This window comes from Leucoraja erinacea, chromosome 8 (genome assembly GCF_028641065.1).
Source record: "Leucoraja erinacea ecotype New England chromosome 8, Leri_hhj_1, whole genome shotgun sequence".
NCBI lineage: Eukaryota > Metazoa > Chordata > Chondrichthyes > Rajiformes > Rajidae > Leucoraja > Leucoraja erinaceus.
The window spans coordinates 43,206,658-43,229,467 of record NC_073384.1 but is presented as its reverse complement, the minus strand read 5'-3'; the positions used below and the strand labels follow the sequence as shown (position 1 = coordinate 43,229,467).

The window sequence follows — 22,810 nt, the reverse complement described above, 5'->3', positions numbered from 1 at the left end:
TATTTCACACTGCCCTTGAGAAAGTCATGGCAATCTTTCCGATAACTCTACTCCCACAGTGCAGTTGTATACGGTCCCAGGATTTAGACTTAGTTATGACGAAGGAAGGAAAGGCTGTTAGACTCTCGCTTGCTATGCAGTTTTGTAGTAAAAATCTTACCTGTCTTGTAATAGCTTATGACTGGAGAGAGGGAGCGGGAGAGAGCAGAGAGAGAGAGAGAGAGAGGCAGAGAGAGCAAGAGAGAGAGAGAGAGAGAGAGAGAGAGAGCGATCGCAACACAATATGAAAAGGCTGTTGGAAATGCTCAGAGTAGAGCAATGCCCTGAGGGATTCCTTCAGAGATTGTGGCAGGTGTGTACAGTGTGCATGCCTTAGTTTGGTGGGGATATGAGTGTAAAAGTCGGGAAGCCACATTGTAGTTGTATAAAAAACTTTGGTTAGGGCACATCTGAAATAAATTGCATGAACTCTGCTTGCCATATTCCAGTAAGGTTTTGGAGGCTTTGGAGTGGGTGCAGAAGTTGTTCACCAGATTGGTGTTTGGATTAGAAGATTTGGGTTACGGGGAAAGTTTGGATAGGTTGGTCGATGGGAAGGTGAGAATGTACATACTTCTACCTGATAGAAGTATATACAATTCTAAGAGCCACAGTCAGTGCAGATGGACATAATCTTTATCACAGGATAGAAATGTCAACTGCTAGAGAGAGGGGTAAAGCTTAAAGAAGATTGCAGGGCAAACATTTTTAAATTAATAGAGCATGGTAGGCACCTGGAAAGTGGTGCCTGGGGAAGAGGTAGAATTAAACATGACAGAAATCTTTAAGAAGCATTTATACATAGACATGAACAGGCAGGGAACAGGATATGGGCCTTGTGTAAACAGAAAGGAGATTAGATTAGATTGGCATCATGGTCAGCACAGAAATTGTAGGCTGTAGAGCCTGTTACTATGCTTAACTGCTCTAAATTCAATGTGTGGGGCTGGGATCATTGACTTCCACCAACGTCAACTGTTTTCTTTTGTTCAATGAACTACTCCAACACTGACTGGTTAGTGGTTATCAAGGGAAAACATTCCAGTTATAGCCGGATGCATCAAAGCTACATTTCAGACAAATGCTGCCATGATGTCAAAGACAGCCAATGTCATGTCTGAAATCAAGCTCTTTGGTCTGAGCTTGGACTGAGGCTACGATCAGTACTGAAGCAAAGCGATCCTGGTAAAATCAAAGCTGAACATCAGTGAACAAGTTATTGAGGAGCAAGGTCCAAATCAAGTTATCGTCTATGACAACTTCCACTTTTGTGATGATTGGGCTGTAATTAGTCGGAATGGATTTGATTTGCATCTTCTGAACAGGATGCAACATCCACTGGGCAAACATCCACATTATCCGTTGGATGCCTGTTGTATAACTGTGCTGGAATAGCATGGCCAGAGGCACATTTAGAGGATAGCTAGACTAGCAGAAGACTACAATGCAAACTAGGCAGTGAGGTGTATTCAATTGATACATGGCAAATATCTTATTGCTAATGGGTAGGCCAAAACCAACCGGCACATTCTCCTTTTGTTGTAAGGCAGCCTTCTTTTTCCACAGACGGTCCCGCAGATCCCCAATACGCCTGTCCATTGACGAAACCTCAGAGTTGCGCTTGTTTAGGGTCTCCCTTTGATGCTGAAGCTTTGCATTCTGCTCCTGGTTTAATTTATTCCGTAACTAATTTATGAAACAACAAAAAAAAATCCTTTATTTGTTTGAATACCGAAGTTTGGAATTATGAAGAACTCGGATTTATTTTTTCAACAAACTACAAAAGTAAATTAAAATACATTGGTTGTTGCAATGAAAAAGATAGAATATCAGATTTGCTGTCCTTTTTTTGAAATCATTTTACTCTCTAACTTTTAAGTATATTAACAAATTAGTTGATTCCATGCAGCACTACTTATGGAATGTCCAGACCAAAAGCAGCATTCAGGTTGAGCGGGGATAAAGATAAATGGGTGATAAATGATGCAATGTTAGAAGAAATCAAACAGGCTAGGGGTAGGGATAGGTAAGACAGTGCTGGCCTTTTGTTAGCTGCCTACAGAGAAGAGGGAGAAAACATTTTCCCCAGTATCAATTTAAGGGTAGCTGGGAGTTGGGCGTTTGTATCACTAAATCCCAATTTCAAAACCAGCTGTACCAGATGGGATGCTAGCCTTGCGATAAATGCCACAAACCTCTGCTCATTCATACAGGGATGAGGCAAAATGGGAAAAAGAGTAAATAAATAGACTAAGCACGCAAAGACACCAGCTAAGGTGCTGTCTATACGAAGTTTATACATTCTCCTAGTGACCCTGTGGGGTTTTTCCGAGATCTTTGGTTTCCTCCCACACTCCAAAGACGTGCAGTTTTGTAAGTTAATTGGTTTGGTATAAATGTAAATTGCCCTTCGTGTGTGTAGGATTGCGCGAGGTTCACTGGTCAGTGCAGACTTGGTGGGCTGCAGAACCCGTTTCTGCGTTGTATCTCGAAACTAAACTATAAATTAAACATCCCAGAGATTGGCCCTTAAAAACTATAAGGCAAGATTTAGTTGGAAAAGAATGATTGACTTAGGAAATATCCAGATAAAAGGTCAACAGGTAAACTTGAAGTTGATACCAATTGTTCAACAATCCTTACTCTATACAGTCAAATGTTAAATAATGTACTTTTCATATATAATCCATTACCTGCAATTCTTTGTAGAGTCTATCAAGTTCAGCTACAGCAGATTGGTTGTCATGGTAACCATCAATCTTTCCACTTTTCAACATATCCAGTTGCCTGGTTAGCTCCTCCACCTTTGCAATAGCAATTACCAACTCTCTCTGCTTCTGTTGGAAAAGACTGTTCATCTGTTCAATCTCCTCAACTGAAACAATAAAAATCCCAAGTAGGTAGCACCAGAACTTATCATTTTTCAGATTAAAATAACAAAACTTGCATCATCTTTCTCCCAAAATGTTAATAATGCTAAATGAGTAATGCTTGCACATATAACTTATTTGAATACTGATAGCCAATTGGCTCAGAAATAATCTTCACTGTCCAAACAATCAAAGTTAAACGTGCCCATCTTGATGAGGTCATAATGAAGCATGACATTAAAGGTTGAATGTGTAAATACTTTATAGATGGTCACAAAGCTTTGTAACTTTAGTAAACCATGCTGCAATCCTCATTTTAATAAATTATGGCAACAGATTAAATATGAACTTCCTAAAAGGGAAGTGATAAAAGAGTGTAAATGCCAAAAAATTGGGGAAGGAAAAATTGAAAATAAACAGAACTAAAAGAGAAGCAGGTGCATGAGAGGCTATGTCACCATTCACATCCAATCCCTACTTTCCACAATGCCTTTAAAGTCCAAAAATCTTCCAGTTTAAACAATTACACACATTGACAACTCAACAATGCCCTCAAGGATATAGAATTCCAAAGATTCACCAAACTATTGAATGAATCTAAATCTTATATTTTAACACCTTATGCTGAGATTACGAACCCTTAGCTCTAGATTGTTCAACTAAACAAAACAAATTTGTTCCGTCAATTTGCTTTGTGTAGCTGCTTTAAGTGTAGCTGCTGCTGCTGCCGACGATGGCGGCCACGGTGTACTGCTCCTTGCTGTTTTGTGTGTTTGTTCATTTGTGTCGTCTGTGAAAACCCTATTATTATTAATGTTTAGCGTTTTCTGAGTCATTCATAACTGTCACTGTATGTCATGTTGTTACTTGTGGGCGGAGCACCAAGGCAAATTCCTTGTATGTGAATACTTGGCCAATAAAATTACTTACTTAGTCAATTCCTGTCAGTTTAGCACAAAACCAAATCGGATCACCTCCCATTCTTTCCCAGAGAGGACAAGGTTAAACCATTCAAAACCACTCAATAGACCAATCCCATTATGAATCTACTGAATCTTTGAAGGACCACCTCCAACACATTAATAGGATTACAAGCATCACCATAGACTTGATTAGGTCAAATGTCCTCTTTTGCATCATAAGAAAATATGAGCAATGTGAGACCCAGGCATTTTTTTTAAGTTTTAGGTTAATTAGTAAAATAAATTCCAGTAAATTGATGAAGGCATGGTGTAGGGTTGAACACCAATTAGGGTATAACTTTGCAATTTTCAACAGATAAAATGGTTGCCTTGGAAACAGATGGAAATTCAGTGAGAAACCCATCTCAAAAGAATATGAAGCAACATAAACCCTGCTGGAGAAACTCAACAGGTTGAGCAGCATCTGTGGGTGAGTCGCAACTGAACAGAGTATTTATTTTGCAAATTTCTAAATTTACACTTAATTTGAAGTCACTTAATTTAGAGCCCAAAATTTGATATTCTCAATTTTGAAGGGAAGGAAATTTAACATCATTCTCATCAACAACAACTTGCATTTAAATGGCACATTAACTAGGCAAAATTCAGCACAGATACTTAAGGAGGTATTGTGGTTCACACAAGGAGATATTAGACCAGATGACCATAAGCTTGGTAGAGGTGGGTTTGCAAGAAATAAGATGGAGGAAAAGAAATTGAGAAGTCGACTGCTGTATGAAATCAAACCAATATAGCTTTACCTTTATCGATCAAATGTTTGAGCATGCTCAGTTGCAGCCTCTCTTCCAATTGCTATTATCTCTGGTATCACCAAAAGCCTATTTTTGATCCCTTATTTCCAGTGTGCATATGCTATCCATTACTTTGGCCCTGTATTTATCTCCTCTCCACATCCAGCTTCATCTCATCACTTCTATCTTCTTATTTCTAAATCATGTTCAATTTGTCAACCAGGATCGGTGAGCAGAAACATTGGCAAGATTTGTGCATTGGTTTTCATCATTATCACAACCCTTGCCCCCAAATCATTTACTCCATATCATTTTGCCTGAGAACTGTGTGAAAGTGAAACACCATTTTCACTATCACAATATCATATGTGATCCAGGCTGAGCTTTGTTGCATTTGAATCACGTGGATAACAAACTGATCTCATTAAGAAGGTACACAAAAAAGCTGGAGAAACTCAGCGGGTGCAGCAGCATCTATGGAGCGAAGGAAATAGGCAACGTTTCGGGCCGAAACCCTTCTTCAGACTAAGACCTTTGTAACATCACCAGATTCTATGTGTTGTCTCATGAGATAAAATGAGATGAGCTGTTGAAATGCTTTCATACCCATTATCCATTGCAGATTTGACTATTCCAATACATTCCAGACCCAGTCTTCCTCGCTCCCATGGTTAACTCAAAATTTAATAAACAGATTTTTAAAAATTATTTTTCAATAAACTTTATTTAATCCTTTTGGAATGTTAACCAAAAGTCCTCTATCCCACAAGTTCCATTACGCCATGATGTCTATGCTCACTGACAAACATGATCAAAAAAACACTTTAATTTAAAAGTTCACGTCCTTGACTGCAAATCCCTCCAGTAGTGCCTTTGAACATTTATAACTCACCCAGCTTCCCGTTGCTTAGTCGGTTTTGTTCCACTTGTCCCTTCAGTGCCCGTACATTCTTCAATTTGGCTTCTTGACTTTCTGCAATCTCACGAAGCTTTTGTAGTTTCTCCTGTTCTGCTAACTGTTGATCTCGATGGTCTTGCTGCTTCAGGTACCTCAGATGCTGCTCCTAAGTGTTTATATAAAAAGACAATGTAAATATACAATTTATGAAGTTCATCGGCATGAAACACATATTGTGCGAGATTGGTGTCGCATCCTCCATTAAGTAGTTTATTTTCACCTTCAAGATGGGTATGTTACCACATGGTACCAAGCCGCAGTAGAACTATACCCGACTTTAGGGGAGAATCAGTCTCAAAAAGCTTCAAAAAAATAAGTCTACAGATGTGTACCTTTGTTGCCAACAGTTTCTGTTGGGAATCAATCTGCTGCTGTTGCCGAGTTGCCATTTCCTGCAGTTCAGCAAGTGTCATATCCATGCGTGGCCCACTAACCTGAAAACAAATTGAGAAACATTGCGCTCAAAATCAACTGCTTCCAATTTCTTCAGCGGAAACCTAGCAATTTGGTGCCAAGACAACAACCTCTCTGTAAATGTTAGCAAGACAAGGGAGTTAATGATTGACTTCAGAAAGTTTACATACCCCTGTGAACATTGATGGCATTGAAAAAGAGTTGGTTGCCAGCTTCAAGTCCCTAGGAATAAATATCACCAGCAATTTGATCTGGACCTTGATGTTATGAACAGGAAAGCATAACAATGCCTTGACTTCCTTAGAAAGCTTAGGAAGTTTGGATTGTCCCCAAAAACCTTCACCGACTTCTAGAGATGTGCCACACAGAGCGTCTTACTGGGATGCATCACAGCCTGGTTTGGAAACACCCATCAGCAGGAGATACAGAAGGTTGAAAACAAATACCTCCAGATTGAAGAACATTTATTTTTCCAGCTGTTGTCAGGCAACTGAATCATTCTCTCATCAACCTGACCTCCCATCTACCTCACTAGAATCTTTTGAACTATCCTTAATCGGACTTTGTTTTTGTATCTGTGCACTAAATGCTGTTCCCTTGACTGTGGACAGCTTGATTGTATTCATGTAAAGTATTTTCCTTGACTGGATTGGACACAAACAAGTATCTAACCAAAACAGCATCCAGATCTTGAGCAAAGAACAAGGTGGAGGAATGCAGCAGGTCTGTCATCATTTGTTGAATTACATAGACAAGCGATGTTTTTGGTAGGAAATAGCTCATCTGTCCGTTTCCCTCGATGGATGTTGCCTGTCCCACTGATTTGCTCCACCACTCAAGATTCTAGTATCTGCTGTCTCCTGTGTCTCAAGTATCAAGTTACTCTTTAGTTGAATATTAAATTGAGCAATTAGAGTCAAAGTCAAACAGCATGGAAACATGCCCTTCAGCCCAACATGCCCATGCCAACCAAGATGCCCTTCCTACACTCATCACATCCGTCTGCATTTGATCTCACCCTACGACAAACATTTCCTCTTCGTCCTTCCCTCTTTACTTCAGTTCTCACTTTTGCAGTTTGGATACAGAGTCCTGGACCAGAAATATGGACTTTGATGCAGCAAACCAGCATCTTAGCTGGGTCTGCTGAGGCCGGTATGACTTTTGCTTTCTTTCATGGTTATACATGATCAAGCTTATGCATGTGGCTACTGACAGGGCCAAGCATTGACACATTTTAAAGAGATAATAAATGCTCATAATAAAGATAGGAGTGCAGAGAACATAGGTAGCAAGAGCTTGTGAAACATTTTGGTTTCAAAATAAAACCCAAGCCAAAAAGGGAATATGTTAGCTTGTGGCACTGAATACACAGTGGTTTGCGACAATAAAACATAAAATGGATAATAAGGTGTTTTAGAAGAATGTGGAACACTGACAGAACAAATACTTCTACAACAAACATGCTGTAGCTATGCTAGCTGGCAGATTACAACAACAGATGGATGAATACATCGATCTCCAGTTGGGCACTGAGAAATTCAAGAAGTAACTGAAAAATAACACAGAGCTTTCTATGCGGCAATGCAGAAATCCTAATGGTCAGTCCCCGTGTAATGTCACATCATAAGAATGAAACGAAAAGATAGGTGAGCAATTAGATGTAGACAAGGCCATTTTGTTATTGCAGGGTGGTTGGGATCCATCTCGGAATAGCCATAAAATAACCATGCTTACAAAAAATTCAGAATAGACACCTAATCAAAATACAAAATATATCAAGGACTCTGATTTATTCAGACTGACAAAACATGAAAAGTGATTTTCCATTCAAACTGGTGCTGAGATCACAAACATTCACCATTCATATAAAATTACAGACTCAGATATCATTATGATTTCAAAATGTACAAATGACAACAAATTAAAGATAAAATAAGAGAGGAAAGATTTCAACGAAATAAAAGACAACTTAGAATGGGTGACACCATATCAGAGTCTAATGTTGACCACTTTGAAAGAAAGAAATACTACGTTTCTTGGAAGAGTAGTTCAAAACGGTACAAAAGGAAATAAATTAATAGGTGTACAAAAATGCTTCCATATATCGGAGAAAACAAAACCAGGGACAATACATATAAAATAACTAATAACTCAAATAGGGAAGTTGGGTAGTGGTGAGGGGAAATTATACTGGGCTTTACATTCTTTGCAATCATACTGTATTAGATTGCCTTTTCAGATATACTATAGGGGGAGACATTTACCCACATTTTTATGTGGCTAAGTTCAGTTTAGTCGATTGTCACGTGTAGCAACATTCCATTCCTGATCTTGTCGGAGAACATTTACTGAGATTTAACACATATTTGCCTGAAATGAACCTGTGCTGGCACATCTTGATTGGAGCAGCAGCGCAATGGTAGAGTTGCTGCCTTACAGTGCCAGAGACCAGATTTGATCCTGACTTTGGATGCAGTCTGTACAGAGTTTGTACATTCTCCTTATGATCACGCGAGTTTTCTCCGGGTGCTCTAGTTTCCTCCCACATTCCAAAAATGTGCATGATTGTCGGTTATTTGACTTCTGTAAATTGTTCCTAGTGTGAAGGCTAGAACTAGTGTATGGGCACTCAATGGTCGGCGTAGACTGAATGGGCTGAAGGGCCTGTTCCAACGCTGTATCTCTAAACTAAACTAAATCATTATTTTCCAGTAGCTTGGTTATTGATTCTAAAAACGTAACCATGCAAGCACAAATATTTTTTGTCAAAGTTGTCCCCAAATACCTTTTGAAAAATGGTGCAACACTTTGGTGCTGCTATCGTAGAATTAGAAGATTGTGCCCAACTGCATTTTCTATCTGGGCAGCTTAGCTACCTTAAGTACTGGCAAACTTGCATTGAAACAGTCAACTAGCTTCTGTACTTGGCATGATAATTTCACACTTTGCATGATAATTTCTTAGTTTGCTTCTTTAACCTCATCATATCTGCTGCTCTATACAAATCTCTGAGGAGCTTACATAAACAGGGAAGTACTGAATCCACACCCTGCCTGCCAGTAGCGACGCACCATTTGCGTATCCTGCATTAAACTTATATAATCTATCCCCAGTCCGGAAGTTAGAATACATTGGACTAGGGTGAACTAGCCAACTAGATTAATAATTGGCTTGGTGGAAGGAGTCTAAAGATGGTACTGGAGAATTGTTTTACTGATTGGAAGCCCATGCCCAGCAGAGTGCTGGAGTGATATGTGCTGGTTCCCTTTTGTTGGTCAATTACATGAATGATTTTGGGGGTCAAGGTAGAAGCGTTCACGTTGCGATCCCCGTCAAGTAATATCACCAAAATTACTTGCGAATTCTACCAAACACTTTGAAGCCAAGCCGAAAGCCGAAAGACAAATGATGTCCAGAAGCCCAACAAATGGCAGTAGCCCAGCCCGGAATAGGAAGAGAGGCCAACACCCGCCCCCAAGGCCAGCTTTGACCATCATATCTCTAAATGTTGAAGGACTGTCTGCAACTAAAGAACTTGTTGCCCAACTCTGCAGAGAGCATCAGTGTGATATTCTCTGCCTCCAAGAAACTCACCGCGGATCCAAACATCCCCGCCCTCGAGTGGAAGCATGACCACCCTCATTGAAAGACCACATGAGAAACATGGAAGCGTCATGCTTGCAAAAAACGGGACAATCATCGAATCAACATCAAAGAGCGATGAAAACAACATTCAGGTCCTAACCGCTGAGCTCAGAGGAATTACCATCACCTCCGTCTACAAGCCACCTCCCACACCTTTCCTGATGCCAGAAATACCATCATCTGGGAAACCAAGGATAGTGATTGGAGACTTCAACAGCCACAGCTCACAATGGGGTTTAAGCCGGGAACAACGCTGATGGAGATGCAGTGGAAGCATGGGCCGAAACCAACCAGCTCTACCTGATCCATAATGCCAAACAACCAAAGTCCTTTAATAGTGGGCGATGGAAAGCCGGCTACAACCCTGATATCGCGTTTGTCAGCCACAGCATCTCTGGTTTGGGCAAGAAGCTGGTACTGAAGCCACTGCCAAAAACCCAACACCGCCTCATTGACTTTACAGTCAATGCTGCAGTTACCCCAGCCACAGTTCCTTTCCAGAGAAGATTCAACTTGGGGAAAGCGAACTGGCCTGGTTTCCAAGAAGATCTTGAAGGGAAGATCGCCCACCTTCCAGCGGACCCCAAAAACTATCAAATCTTCACCAAGTTAGTGCACCAGGCAGCCCGGAAGAACATCCCGAGAGGCTGCCGCACTCAATACATCCCCGGCCTTGACACTCTAAGCAGCGAAATATATGAGCAATACCAACAGCTCTACGAATATGACCCCTTTGCTGAAAGCACCATGGAAGTAGGTGAAAGACTCATGACCTCCCTATCAGAATGCCGCCAGCAGAAATGGCAAACTCTACTGGAGACAACTGATATGGCAAAAAACAGCAAAAAGGCATGGAGCCTCATCCGAAAAATCAGCAATGACCCATCAACACCAACACATCAACAGTATACCACCACGGCCAACAAAGTTGCGTATCAGTTGCTGCTCAACGGGAAATCCACCACAAAACAGCCAAGACCAAAAGCACACCGACTTCAGCACTCCCAAAACACCGGACTGACTGAGCCGTTCTCCCTTGAAGAGCTCAATATCAGCATCAAAGCCCTCAAGACTGGCAAAGCCATCGGCCTGGACAATATTTTCATAGAGGAGATCAAGCAGTTTGGACCTCTGACACGGAAGTGGGTCCTTGAGCTGATGAACAATTGCATGCTGACAAGAAACATCCCAAAGATCTGGAGGAAAACCAAAATTATCGCTCTTCTAAAACCCGGTAAAAATCCAGCATATGCAAAGAGCTTCCGCCCAATCTCCCTGCTATGCCACCCGTACAAGCTGTTTGAGTGCCTGATCCTCAACAGGCTTGCCCCAGTCGCTGAACCAGCCATCATCCCTCAACAAGCTGGATTCCTACCTGGCAAATCCACAACAAGTCAACTTCTGAATCTCACACAGCACATTGAAGACGGGTTCCAGAAAGGACTGGTGACAGGAGCCGTCTTTGTTGATCTGTCTGCCGCGGTTGACAATGTGAATCACTGCCTCCTCCTAAAAAAGATCTTGGAGAATACAAAAGACCTGGCACTCACGGACCTCATCGGAGCCCTCCTGAAAGATAGGCGCTTCTATGTTGTCCTTAACAACAAGCAAAGTCGCTGGCGACGACAACGGAATGGCTTGCCTCAAGGTAGTGTGCTGGCTCCACTGCTATATAACATCTACAACAATGACCAGCCAATGGACCAGAACACTGAGCGGTTCATCTACGCCGACGACCTCTGTGTAACATCCCAAGAGAGTACGTTTGAAGCTGTAGAAGCGAATCTCACCTCAGCCCTAGATGAGCTACACCTCTACTACGAGCGCAACCACCTACACGCAAACCCTTCGAAGACCCAAGCCTGCTCGTTCCATCTCAGAAACCAGGAAGCAAACAGACCCCTTAACATCACATGGTCTGGAACACCTCTTGAGCACTGCACCAACCCTGTCTACCTCGGTGTAACACTGGATCGCACTCTCTCCTATAAGGAACACTTCAAAAACACCAAACTGAAAGTTAACTCCCGAAATAACATCCTCCGGAAGCTGACCAACTCCAAATGGGGAGCCACAGCACACACATTAAGATCTACTGCTCTGGCCCTGTGCTACTCCTCTGCGGAGTATGCGTGTCCTGTTTGGGAGAGATCATCCCATGCCAAGAAACTAGACCCAGCTTTGAATAACACCTGCCGCTCAATCACTGGCTGCTTGAAGCCCACCAACATAAACAACCTGCACCTCCTCGCTGGCATTGCCCCTGCTGATGTGAGACGGGAAGTCGCCAGCCGAGTAGAGATGACCAAGGCCACCAGTGATGAACGCCACCTCCTCTACGGACGTGTACCCCCGGCCCAACGGCTGAAGTCCAGGAGAAGCTTTCTCAGCCATGTCCAGCCCCTAATAGCATCACAGGAAGAAACCAGACTCCAACTATGGACAAAAAGGCTTGAGGACGACCCCCCTCCTACTGACTATGTATCCCTCCTTCTGAAGCCCTCCCTCCGGGCTCAGAAGCACCATGGGTCCACTGGAAGATGCTCAACCTCCTGAGAACAGGAACAGGGCGATCAAATGCTGCCATGGCCAGATGGAGCTATGAAACTGGCCAAACCACCTGTGAATGTGGAGAAGAGGACCATACAATGCAACACTGCCTTGTCTGCCCCCCTACTACCCAACCAGTGCAGCCCAAAGGATCTTGCAGTGTTCAATAAAAACGCAAAGGGCTGTGTAAAGGAATGGGAAACTATCATATAACCAACCAGCTTCAAAGACACGAAAAGAAGAAGATGAATGATTTGAACGATAATGCAGTCAACGTTATTAGTAAACTTGCAGGTGACTCAAAAAAAATATAGGAAAGTGGACAGTGAGGAAGGCTATCTGTTTTTAAGAGGATCTGAATCAACCCGAAAGTGGGTCAATGAATTGTAGACGTAATTTAACTCTGACAAATTCATTGTGCATATTGGCACATAAAGGAATAAGGCCCTGCAGAGTGAATATAGGCAAAGATTAAAAAGTAGGACCTCAGGAATAGTAATCTCAGGATTAGTTCCAGTGCCGCATACTAGTTGAGCATAGGAATAGGGAAATAGGACAGGTAAATGCACGGCTGAGGAGTTGGTCAGGGGACAGAGATTCCGTTTTTTTTACCATTGGGATCTCTTCTGGGACTGAGGTGACTGGTACATGAGATTCAGATTGCACCTGAACTGGAGGGGACCTATATTCTGGCAGTCAAGTTTGCAAGTACCACTCTGGAACTAGAAACTAGATTGCCAGGGGGCCGGTATCCAATGCAGCCGTGAAACAGGTGGGTCAACAACCGCAAATGCAATAGACAGGAGCGGGCCAAGGGCCGAGGAAAGGCAGCTGAATTGCATTGAATGCATTTATTTCAATGCAAAGCGGATGAACTCAGGGCATTGCTAAGCACATGATTCTGGGACATTAGAAACCTGTGAAAGGGAAGGTCAGGACTGGCAGATTAATATGTAGGAAAGAACTGCAGATGCTGGTTTAAATCGAAAATAGACACAAAATGCTGGAGTAACAGGCAGCATTTCTGGATAGAAGAAATGGGTGACATTTTGGGTTGAGACCCTTCTTTCGACTGAACAGCTTAATGTTCGATAGAAGTCGGGTAAAGCTGTGATACCCGCCTTTATCCTTCCTGTAAAAGAGTGATAAAAATTGAACACAATACTTTAAATGTGGCCTCAACAATGTCTTGCAAAACTGTAACATAACCTTCAAACTTCTACAGGTGCACAACCTTTTATCCGAAAGCCTTGGGACCAGACACTTGTCGGATTTCGGACATTTTCGGATTTCCGAATGGAAGATTTTTTAGCGTAGATTAGGTAGGTAGCGCGGGCGACTTGAAAAGTTTGGAGCGGCTGCCTCCTACCCTGAGACCGGGGAATCATTGTAAATCATTGCATAAATGTTAGTTAGTTAGTTTGGAGGGATTTTATGTGGTGGTGGTGGTGGGGTGAAGGGGGAAACTTTGATTCTTAGTCCCCTACCTGGTCGGCGACTCCCAATATCGCGGAGCTGGGGGCTCCGTCCGGTCGCGGGCGGCGCCGGTTGGAGATCCGACCCCAGCAACTCTACCCCTGGCTGCGAGGCGCTCCAAACCCAGCGCCGCCCGCGACCGGACGCCCGCAGTCCCAGCTCCGCGAATGTTGGGAGTCGGCGGCCACAGCACTCCGGAGCTTACCGCACGGCGACCCGGTAAGGCATTGGCCGCTCCCCGCTGGTATCCCAGCGCTGCGACGCCGCCGGCTCCCAACATTCGCGGAGCTGGGGCTGCGGGCGTCCGGCCGCGGGCGGCGGTGGATTTGGAGTGCCTCGCAGCCAGGGGTAGAGTTGCCGGAGTCGGAGCTACAACCGGCGCCGCCCACGGCCGGACGCCCGCAGCCCCAGCGCTGCGGAGCTTACTGCACGGCGACCCGGTAAGGCATTGACCGCTCCCCGCCTCTCCGACCAGGTAGGGGACTAAGAATTAAAGTTTACCCCTTCACCCCCTCCCCTCCCCCTTCACATAAAAGCCCTCCAAACTAACTGACTAACATTTAAGCAATGATTTACAGAGGTTTAAGTGTCTCCCCGGTCTCCGAGGAGGAGGCAGCCACTACAGTAGTACAGACCTGGGTTGACCGTGGGTCGTTTCGGGTCAAGTTTGGCGCCAAACGCGAGCTTTGGTGTGCAGACGACATCCTGGAAAAAATGGCCGGTTTTCGGAGTTTTTTCGGTTTCCGGAACTCCGGATAAAAGGTTGTGCACCTGTATTCTCAATACTCGGACTGATGAAAGCCAATGAGCCAAAAGCCTTCTTGACCATCCTACCCACCCGTGATGTCACTTTAAAGGAACTATGCATCTGCACCTCTAGATCCCTCTGCTCTACAACTCACCAGAGACCTGCCATTCACTGTGTAGGTCCTGCCCTGGTTAGACTTCACAAAATGTTACACCTTGCACTTATATACTCCATCAACCATTCCTCAGCCCACCTGGCTAACCGATCAAGATCTTGCTGCAATTTTTGACAACCATTTTAATTATTTACAAAACCACCCACTTTAGTGTAAACTGCAAACTTACTAATCATGCCTTGCACATTCTCATCCAAATCATTGATACAGATGACAAATAGCAATGCGTCAAAAACCAAACCCCGAGGCATACCACTAGTCACAGGCCTCCAGTCCAAAAAAACTTCCACGATCATCTTCTGCTTCCTTCCATGAAGCCAATTTTCTATCCTCAAACACTTTTGCATCAAGCCTATTTCTACCCTGAATTAACCGCTCAGCTTTTATTTTACATTTTTATTATCTTGGGGGTAAATTAAGCATACATTAGTATTCTTTATTTAAATTGCTTCAGTACATTCAATGTATAAAAAATTAGGGATGCAAATTTAAATTATTTGGAGGTGTGGTGGGGGAATTCAGAGCAGAAAAAGAAAATCAGAGGGGAAATATTTGTAATCACAATACCAGTAGTTTCTGTTTCACATGTTTTTTTTTTAAATTTGCAGTGCGTCATAAATACACCACTTTCAACTCACTAGGTGATAGGGTGTTGTCACTACTCTGTATACTTTAAAAGATAACAACTGGCATACTTACTCCATTTTCCATTCTTCTTTCCATAGTGCCCTGGACTCTGTTCCTTTTCAATGCTGGATCCTGGACTCTCAAACAACCTTGGGGGGGGGGGGGGGGGGGGGGGGGGGGGGGGGGGAAGAGAAATGCAAAAATTAATAATTACAAGCAGCACATTAAAAAAAAAAAATCACTGTGTTTAGCAGCATCATTTTAGGCTACACCCAGAAACAATTGTTTGGTAGAAACAGAGTTCTGACCATTCAAATATTTTTCTTCCAGTTCTTCAATAAAGCTTGGGGCAAGGGTAGATGAGTGCACTACAATATTTAAGTATCAAGGTTAAATTAAGCGAGAACAAGCAAAGTGGTAAATATTTACATTTTAAAAGAAAAAAAATTCTAGGACTTTAAAAAGATAGAGAAACGTAACAATAGCTCTGAAATTGGGGGTGGACTTTGCATCCATCTCTAGCATGTAGGCCTACGTGAAGCCCAGATCTGTACACATGCTAAGTTACCAAACAACACTTTGTAGTTTTAAATGTAATACATGTGAATTACACTGGATAATGAATGAATCAACAAATTACTAATCATTGTGTCAAAGGCAAACTTCGTAATCATATCTCTCACATGCCTCAATAATGTACATTGCATGTCGCAACACAGATCACTGTGCATAATGATAAATCCACATAGATTATGCTTTGTATTTCAGGATCATCTGTGACAAACCTATGAGTTTAGTTCTTTATACAAGAAATAGAAGTAGGAATCGAGTACCGGTAACTAACTCTTGCTTCCTTTATTATTCAGTAAGTTAATTGTTGATCTTGCACCGTAGTCCCTGTCATTGCTCACTGCCTTTCCCTTTCATAATCGCTGTTCTATATTCCACAACTACACTTCTAAAATATTCTTGTTAGCAAATTTCAAAGATTCATCATCCTCTCGGTTGAGAATTTTATTTTCATCTCAGCTCTGAATGGCTGAGCCCTTTATTTTGAGATGGTGATCCTTTTATTCTAAACATCTCCATCAGTGGAACCATCATTTGGTCAAGATACATGACTCTGAATCTTCAAAAGAGTCAAATCTCCTCCACTTCATCTCCCTTCATAGGAAATTCCTTCCAATGCAGGAAACCAAACTATTGTGAGCCAAATCGCAAAACAATAGCATATCTGAATTTGTAGGCATTGCCATTTTTTGAACCTGAAATTGTACTTCTCATGAATAGCAAAATGCTGATAAATGCTGATTTCAGACTATCAGATGTTACTCATTTGAAGGCCCAACACATTCTAATTCACTTTTTATAAAAACATGTAGCAGTTTTACAATAACTTTCCCAAATAAACCAGGGAAGCTTATAGGGAGCATGCGAGTGATGGTGTTGGCAAGTCAGAACGAAGTGCAGAACAGGGGTCCTCATGAGTTGTACGGGAATAAGGTAAACATTAGCTGTTGAGCCTGATTAGCAAATTATTGGAGTTTTATAGAAATTGTTACTCCCATCTCCCTTCCACCTTTATATAGGGTTTTAAAAATGTACAGGTGTGCACTGATTTTTAGCTCTCCTTTTGAACATTTTACATTTGACACATATTTCTACCAAATATTAATGCATTCCCACCAAATGCGATTTAATATTTCAGGGAACGAGTACCGAATATCATATTTTAAAGGAACAGCAAAACACAATCGAAAAGTATCTAGATTCCAGAAACAAAACCCACCCAGAAAATACTAGAAATATTAATTTATAAAGTCATACAGTATGGTAACAGGCCCAATCTGCCCATGCCAACAAAGATGCCCCATCTACACTAGTTCCATCTGCCCACGTTTAACCCATATCTCTCTTTGTGGAGCAATACAGAGTTAATGGTTAGAGTTCTGAAATGTGAACTTAATTTCTCAGGACACAGATACTGTCAGAACTGCTAAGTATTTCTAGCATGCTTTGTTTTTATTTAATGCTCAAATATTTTAATAACTCTTTTTAATAACTTTCCTGCATACATTCCTGCCTTCCTACCATACATCTTCAAAGTCTAAAATACCTTCTATTATTCAAGATTTTTTAAATAATCAAAATGCTTAAAATAATAAAAGGAATTTGAGGGGTGGACAGTTTGAGAGACGACAACTCCTACTTTTGGTATTTGCATAAAAGCATTATTCATTATGACAAACTTTAAAGTATTATTGCATTGGCATGTTTTGGGAAGATTCATGCTGCTAGCTTGTCACATAAAGATCTAATTTCAAATCCACACATGAAATGAAATTAGATTATGCATGTGGTTTATCTAATGAAATGTTGCCATGTTGTCAGGGCTGCCACCAACATAAACTCGATAATCTATAAAATATAAATGTACATTAGAAAAAGTGATCATGCAGTACATTGTTTTGAAGGAGCAAATGTGTCACAGGGGTTACATTTCCATTTTGTTAAATTTCAAAATTGGAACAGGTAGATATTCTTACAATATTTAAAGGTATTTGGACAGATACTTGACTAGGCATGGGCCGAGGGATATGGATAAAACTCATGCAAATGGGATTAATGCAGATAAGCACAACAGTCAGCATGGATGAGATGGGCCATGTGGACCTGTTTCTGTGCTGTACGTTTCTTAGATTATATGGAAGGGCAAGTAGCCAACAGAAAGTAATATTTGTGACAGTGGATTAAAATGAATGCACATTCAGGAAATTACATTGGACAGTCAGCTTTCTGGAAAAAGTACATAAACATAATGGGTTGGAGTCAATTTAGTTGCATTCTTTTCCCAATAAGTCTCAATTACACTGTAAATACCTGTTAAGTCACATACAATACACCAAACTAGACTTGCTTGTTCTGCTAATACAAACCTGTTTATCAACTAAAAATTGGACAAGGTATCCTTATTTAAAAATTGCATGAATGTGAATGAGATCAGATTGAAAATACATTACAAATGGAATACAAAAGGTGCAGCTGAGAAGACAGGTAATTACAAGGCAGTGAGTCTAGTGATAAGGAAGTTACTGTAAAAAATACTAAGGGGTGGAATTAATTAACATTTGGAAAAGTAGGGGTTGGTCAGCATGGCTTTGTTGTTGGGAGAATCTGCATGAATCTTTTGAAAGAGTGACAAATTTAGGTACAAGGGCAGTGCGGTTATGTGAAGTTCAGGACAGCCTTTGACAAAGTCCCAACGTGGAAAGCTCATAGGGAAGGTTAGAGATCCAGGGTAAATTGACAAATAAAAAACAAATGTGTCTTCTTATTAGGGGACAGAGGGCAATGGTGGAGGGTTACTTTTGAAATTATAAAACTGAATCTTGATAGTCAGAAGAAAAGACGGGTTACAGTGATGAATTGTAAATTGGGCAGAACAGTGGCAGATGGAATTTAACCCCACTACATGCAAGGTGATACATTTTGGGAGTTCTATTAATAAGACATATATCAGTAAAGATGATACCCTACGCAATTTTGAAGAACAGAGGTACCTTGGTGTGTAAGTCCATGGATTCACATAGCTGGCAGTAGAATGGTAGACAGACAACAACCGAGGTCAGGATCGAACCCGGCTCTCTGGCGCTGAGGGGTAATTGTTTTAGCAGCTGCGCCACAAGTGATATGCTGATGCAAGTGAGGGTGGTTTTGATTGGCAGATGGGTAGAGCAAATGACAGAGGATAGAGGTGAAAGGAGACAACGGGTGTCAAATAAGAAAATAAGTGTGAAATTTAAAGCCAAAGGGAGCACACCAAAGCCTTTGTTCTTTAGAAGGCTTAGGAAGTTCGGCATGACCCCAACAACTCTCTCCAACTTCTAGATGCACCATAGAAAGCATTTTATCAGGGTGCATCACAGCTTGATTTGGGAACAGCTCCATTCAAGACCGCAAGAAATTGCAACGAATTGCGGACGCCACTCAGACCATCACACAAACCAACTTCCCTTCCATTTACACCATTTGTACCTCACACTGACTCGGCAAGGCCAGCAGCATAATCAAGGATGTGTCGCACCCTGACCACTCCCTCTTCTCCCCTCTCCGATCGGGCAAAAGGTATAGATCCAGGGTATGAAAAGGTGTGAAATCGCACACCTCCAGATTCATGGACAGTTTCTTCCCTGCTGCTATCGGGCAACTGAATCATCCAACCACAACTAGAGAACAGTGCTGAACTACTATCTACCTTATTGGTGACCCTCAGACTATCTTTGATGAGACTTCACAGGCTTTACCTTGCACTAAACATTATTCCCTTATAATATCTAAACACTGTAAATGGCTTGATTGTAATCATGTATTGTCTTTCCGCTAACTGGTTAACACGCAACAAAAGCTTTTCACTGTACCTCGGTACACATGACAATAAACTAAACAAACTGATATAGGTGGAAAGGGACAGGGGGAATCTCCTGGAATGTTTAAGAGATGACGAGGGACTGGATGGTGAGTTTCCTATTCCCTGAAGCAGAGAAACCCGAGGGTGGTTCTGATAGAGGTCAAAGACAAAGTCAATTTTATTCGTCACATGCACCCGAAGGCGCAGTGAAATGAATTTGCCAGCAGCTATACACTTAAAAAGAACACACAATATACAATAAGATTTAACACAAATATCCACCACAGCATTCTTCACTGTGGTGGAAGGCAACAAAGTTCAGCCAGTCCTCCTCCTTTGTTCACCCGTGGTCGGGGCCATAAACCCTCCGTAGTTGCCGCTACCAACGGCCCTCTTTTCGGGATGATCAAAACTCCGACATCGGGACAGTCATACACACTCTGCGGCTTGGAGGTCCCGAATCAGCACTTTCCTACCGGAGACCGCAGCTTCAGAATGTTATAGGCCGCAGCTCTTCTCTGACGATCCCCGGCAAGGGTTTGCCCCGCTCCCCGATGGAAAAGTCCGCGCTGCGCCTGCTACTGATGCTCCGGGCCCGTCTCCGGGAAAGGCCGCTCCAATCCATGCTGTTAGGCTGCGAGGGAGGCGACATGGAAAAAGTTGCCTGTCCGTTCCCTCCCCCCCCCCCCACACACCAAGAGACACCTAAACTAACATTAGACAGGCCAAAAAAAACAATAAAAGTCGAAATAACAAACACGCTGCTGGCAGGGCAGCCGACTCAGTGCCCACACCGACCGGTATACAAAATTAAAAGGGCATAGTTAATGGGGAATTGAGACATAACAGCGACTCTTACAAATAACTACAGATGCACCATAGAAAGCCTACTGTCAGATTGCATCACAGCTGGGTTTAGGAGAAGCTCGGTTTGGGAACAGCTTTGCCCAAGACTGCAAGAAATTGCAGAGAATTATAGATGTAGCTCAGTCTATCACACAGATCCGACTTCCCACCAGTAACTTCATCTGCACTTCACGCTCCCTCTAAAAAGCAGCCAACATAATCAAAGACATGTTCCATTCCGATCACTCCTTGCTCCCGTCCGGCACATGGTACAGAAGCATGAACGTGTGCATCACTAGACTCAACAACAGTTTCTTCCCCTCTGTTATCAGAATTCTGAATGGTCCTTCCATAAGCTAGGGTACTGTCCGATTCACCTCTAACCCATTGAGGACATTTGCCTATGGAGCTGATGGCCACAATGTGCTACAATGCTGAGAACTATATTCTACACTCTGTATCATCCCCGTTGATCTATATATTGTGCTTGAGTTTGACTTGATTGTGTTTATGTATGGTATATCCAATGTCTGGATAGTATGCAAAACAAAGCTTTTCACAGTACTTAGTACTCGTGACAAGAATAAACCTAAACCCAAAATCTACAACCCGAGGGCATAGGCTTGAGAAAAGTATTTGAGATAGAACATTTTCACCCAAAGTGGTTGTCTCGATATCTGAGAGAATGAGAAAGGCAGGCAATCTCACAACATTAACAATTATCTGCACAAGTAATCGATTCACCAAGACAAAGAAGGATATGGACTAAGTGTTGGATAAGGATAGATGGATATTTGAACGTTGGCACAGTCATGTTGGGTCAAAGGAATTGTTCCTGTACTTTATGACAAGTCGACGTAAAGTGAGTTGGTGCGAGACTACCAAATGTTACCACAATTCTTACCTGCATCTCTAATTGTGCTTGGGGGACGCTCATGGCGCAAGTAGAAACAAACATCATTCCTCTGTACTCCCCACTGTTGCAGAATGTCATACATATGCTCATTGTCTGCTATGGCACGCTCTGTAAGAGGAACAACTAAATTAGCTTTCCTTAATGTGGTTGCCAACAATTTAAAAGATTCCTCTCTATCACTCTGAAGGCTTTCTCATTACATACTCATGAAGTACACATGATCTTATTAATTTCACATACTCCGTCTAATGTCAAGTGTTAATATCAATGAAGATAATGTTTTTACATTTCATCCAAAAATGCAAACTGTTCAAGTTAAGCTCATGTAGTATACTCTAAATTGAATTTCTGACAGCAAGAGTTTATGTTACTAAAAGCTGAGTAATTGATTGCCAAAATGCAGAAAGGCTCAATTGCAGCTCAACAGTGTTTCTCTCACTTCAATGGCACAACAGTTGCATAATTAACAAAATAAGCATGTCACGATAAGGGAGTTGACGTTATCACACATAGAGTGGTGAATCTCTGGAATTCTCTGCCACAGAAGGTAGTTGAGGCCAGTTCATTGGCTATATTTAAGAGGGAGTTAGATGTGGCCCTTGTGGCTAAAGGGATCAGGGGGTATGGAGAGAAGGCAGGTACAGGATACTGAGATGGATGATCAGCCATGATCATATTGAATGGCAGTGCAGGCTCGAAGGGCCGAATGGCCTACTCCTGCACCTAATTTCTATGTTTCCATGTTATGCCACCAATACGATTGGCTATTCAACAATTACTGCACACCACGAGTCACCAAACGGGTGGAATTGCCACCCTAAATGGGAACTACTTACCACCGCCACGCCAACGCTCAGCCAAATGACAGTCTGCCTCTCCTGGCTCTTTGCAATATCCAATAACATCTCGGCACGTGGTCTCTGGTGTGATTGGTACCTCTGTATAATGTTGGTCACTGTTGCTCAGGTACACTGTGAGAAACATCTGCATTAAACAGAAAAGAAAGTTTAAAACAATCTTAAGATGACCCTTAACTTAGTTCAAATTTCAAACAGGTTCATCATTTTACATTAAGCCAACATTATATTTTCTCTCATCAACCAAAATGTATGATCTCAGCCATGTGTGGACCCCCCCCCCCCCACTCCATTCCCATTGACTCCCAGTTCAGTCAGGGCTCCTTGATGCCATGTCATATGCTCCTTCAAGTCAAATGCAGCCTTGATGTCAAAGGCAATTATTCTCACTTCAACTCATTTATAAAATTTAAGTCATGTCTGGTGGATCTGACTGAATTTTCTGACATGCTGACAAAATCTATGGAGAATAACCTATCTGCCAACATTATAATTATGGACACAGAAAATGTCTGATAAAATCCACCGTGAGGAGTTGAAACTCATGGAATTGAAAGTAAATTA

The 22,810-nt window shown here is 42.1% G+C and overlaps 1 protein-coding gene across 1 annotated transcript in view; it reads right to left on the bottom strand.

Moving 5' to 3' along the window:
- LOC129699623 (apoptosis-stimulating of p53 protein 2-like) overlaps nt 1-22,810 on the bottom strand; it is a 68,047-nt gene that overhangs the window by 27,644 nt on the left and 17,593 nt on the right. Inside the window, exons 2-8 of the mRNA XM_055639586.1 lie at nt 22,226-22,373; nt 21,378-21,497; nt 15,292-15,368; nt 5,914-6,015; nt 5,516-5,687; nt 2,733-2,914; nt 1,561-1,725 (exon numbers count right to left, since the gene is read on the bottom strand). Coding sequence (XP_055495561.1) covers nt 1,561-1,725; nt 2,733-2,914; nt 5,516-5,687; nt 5,914-6,015; nt 15,292-15,368; nt 21,378-21,497; nt 22,226-22,373 — 966 coding nt within the window. The remainder of the gene's footprint in view (nt 1-1,560; nt 1,726-2,732; nt 2,915-5,515; nt 5,688-5,913; nt 6,016-15,291; nt 15,369-21,377; nt 21,498-22,225; nt 22,374-22,810) is intronic.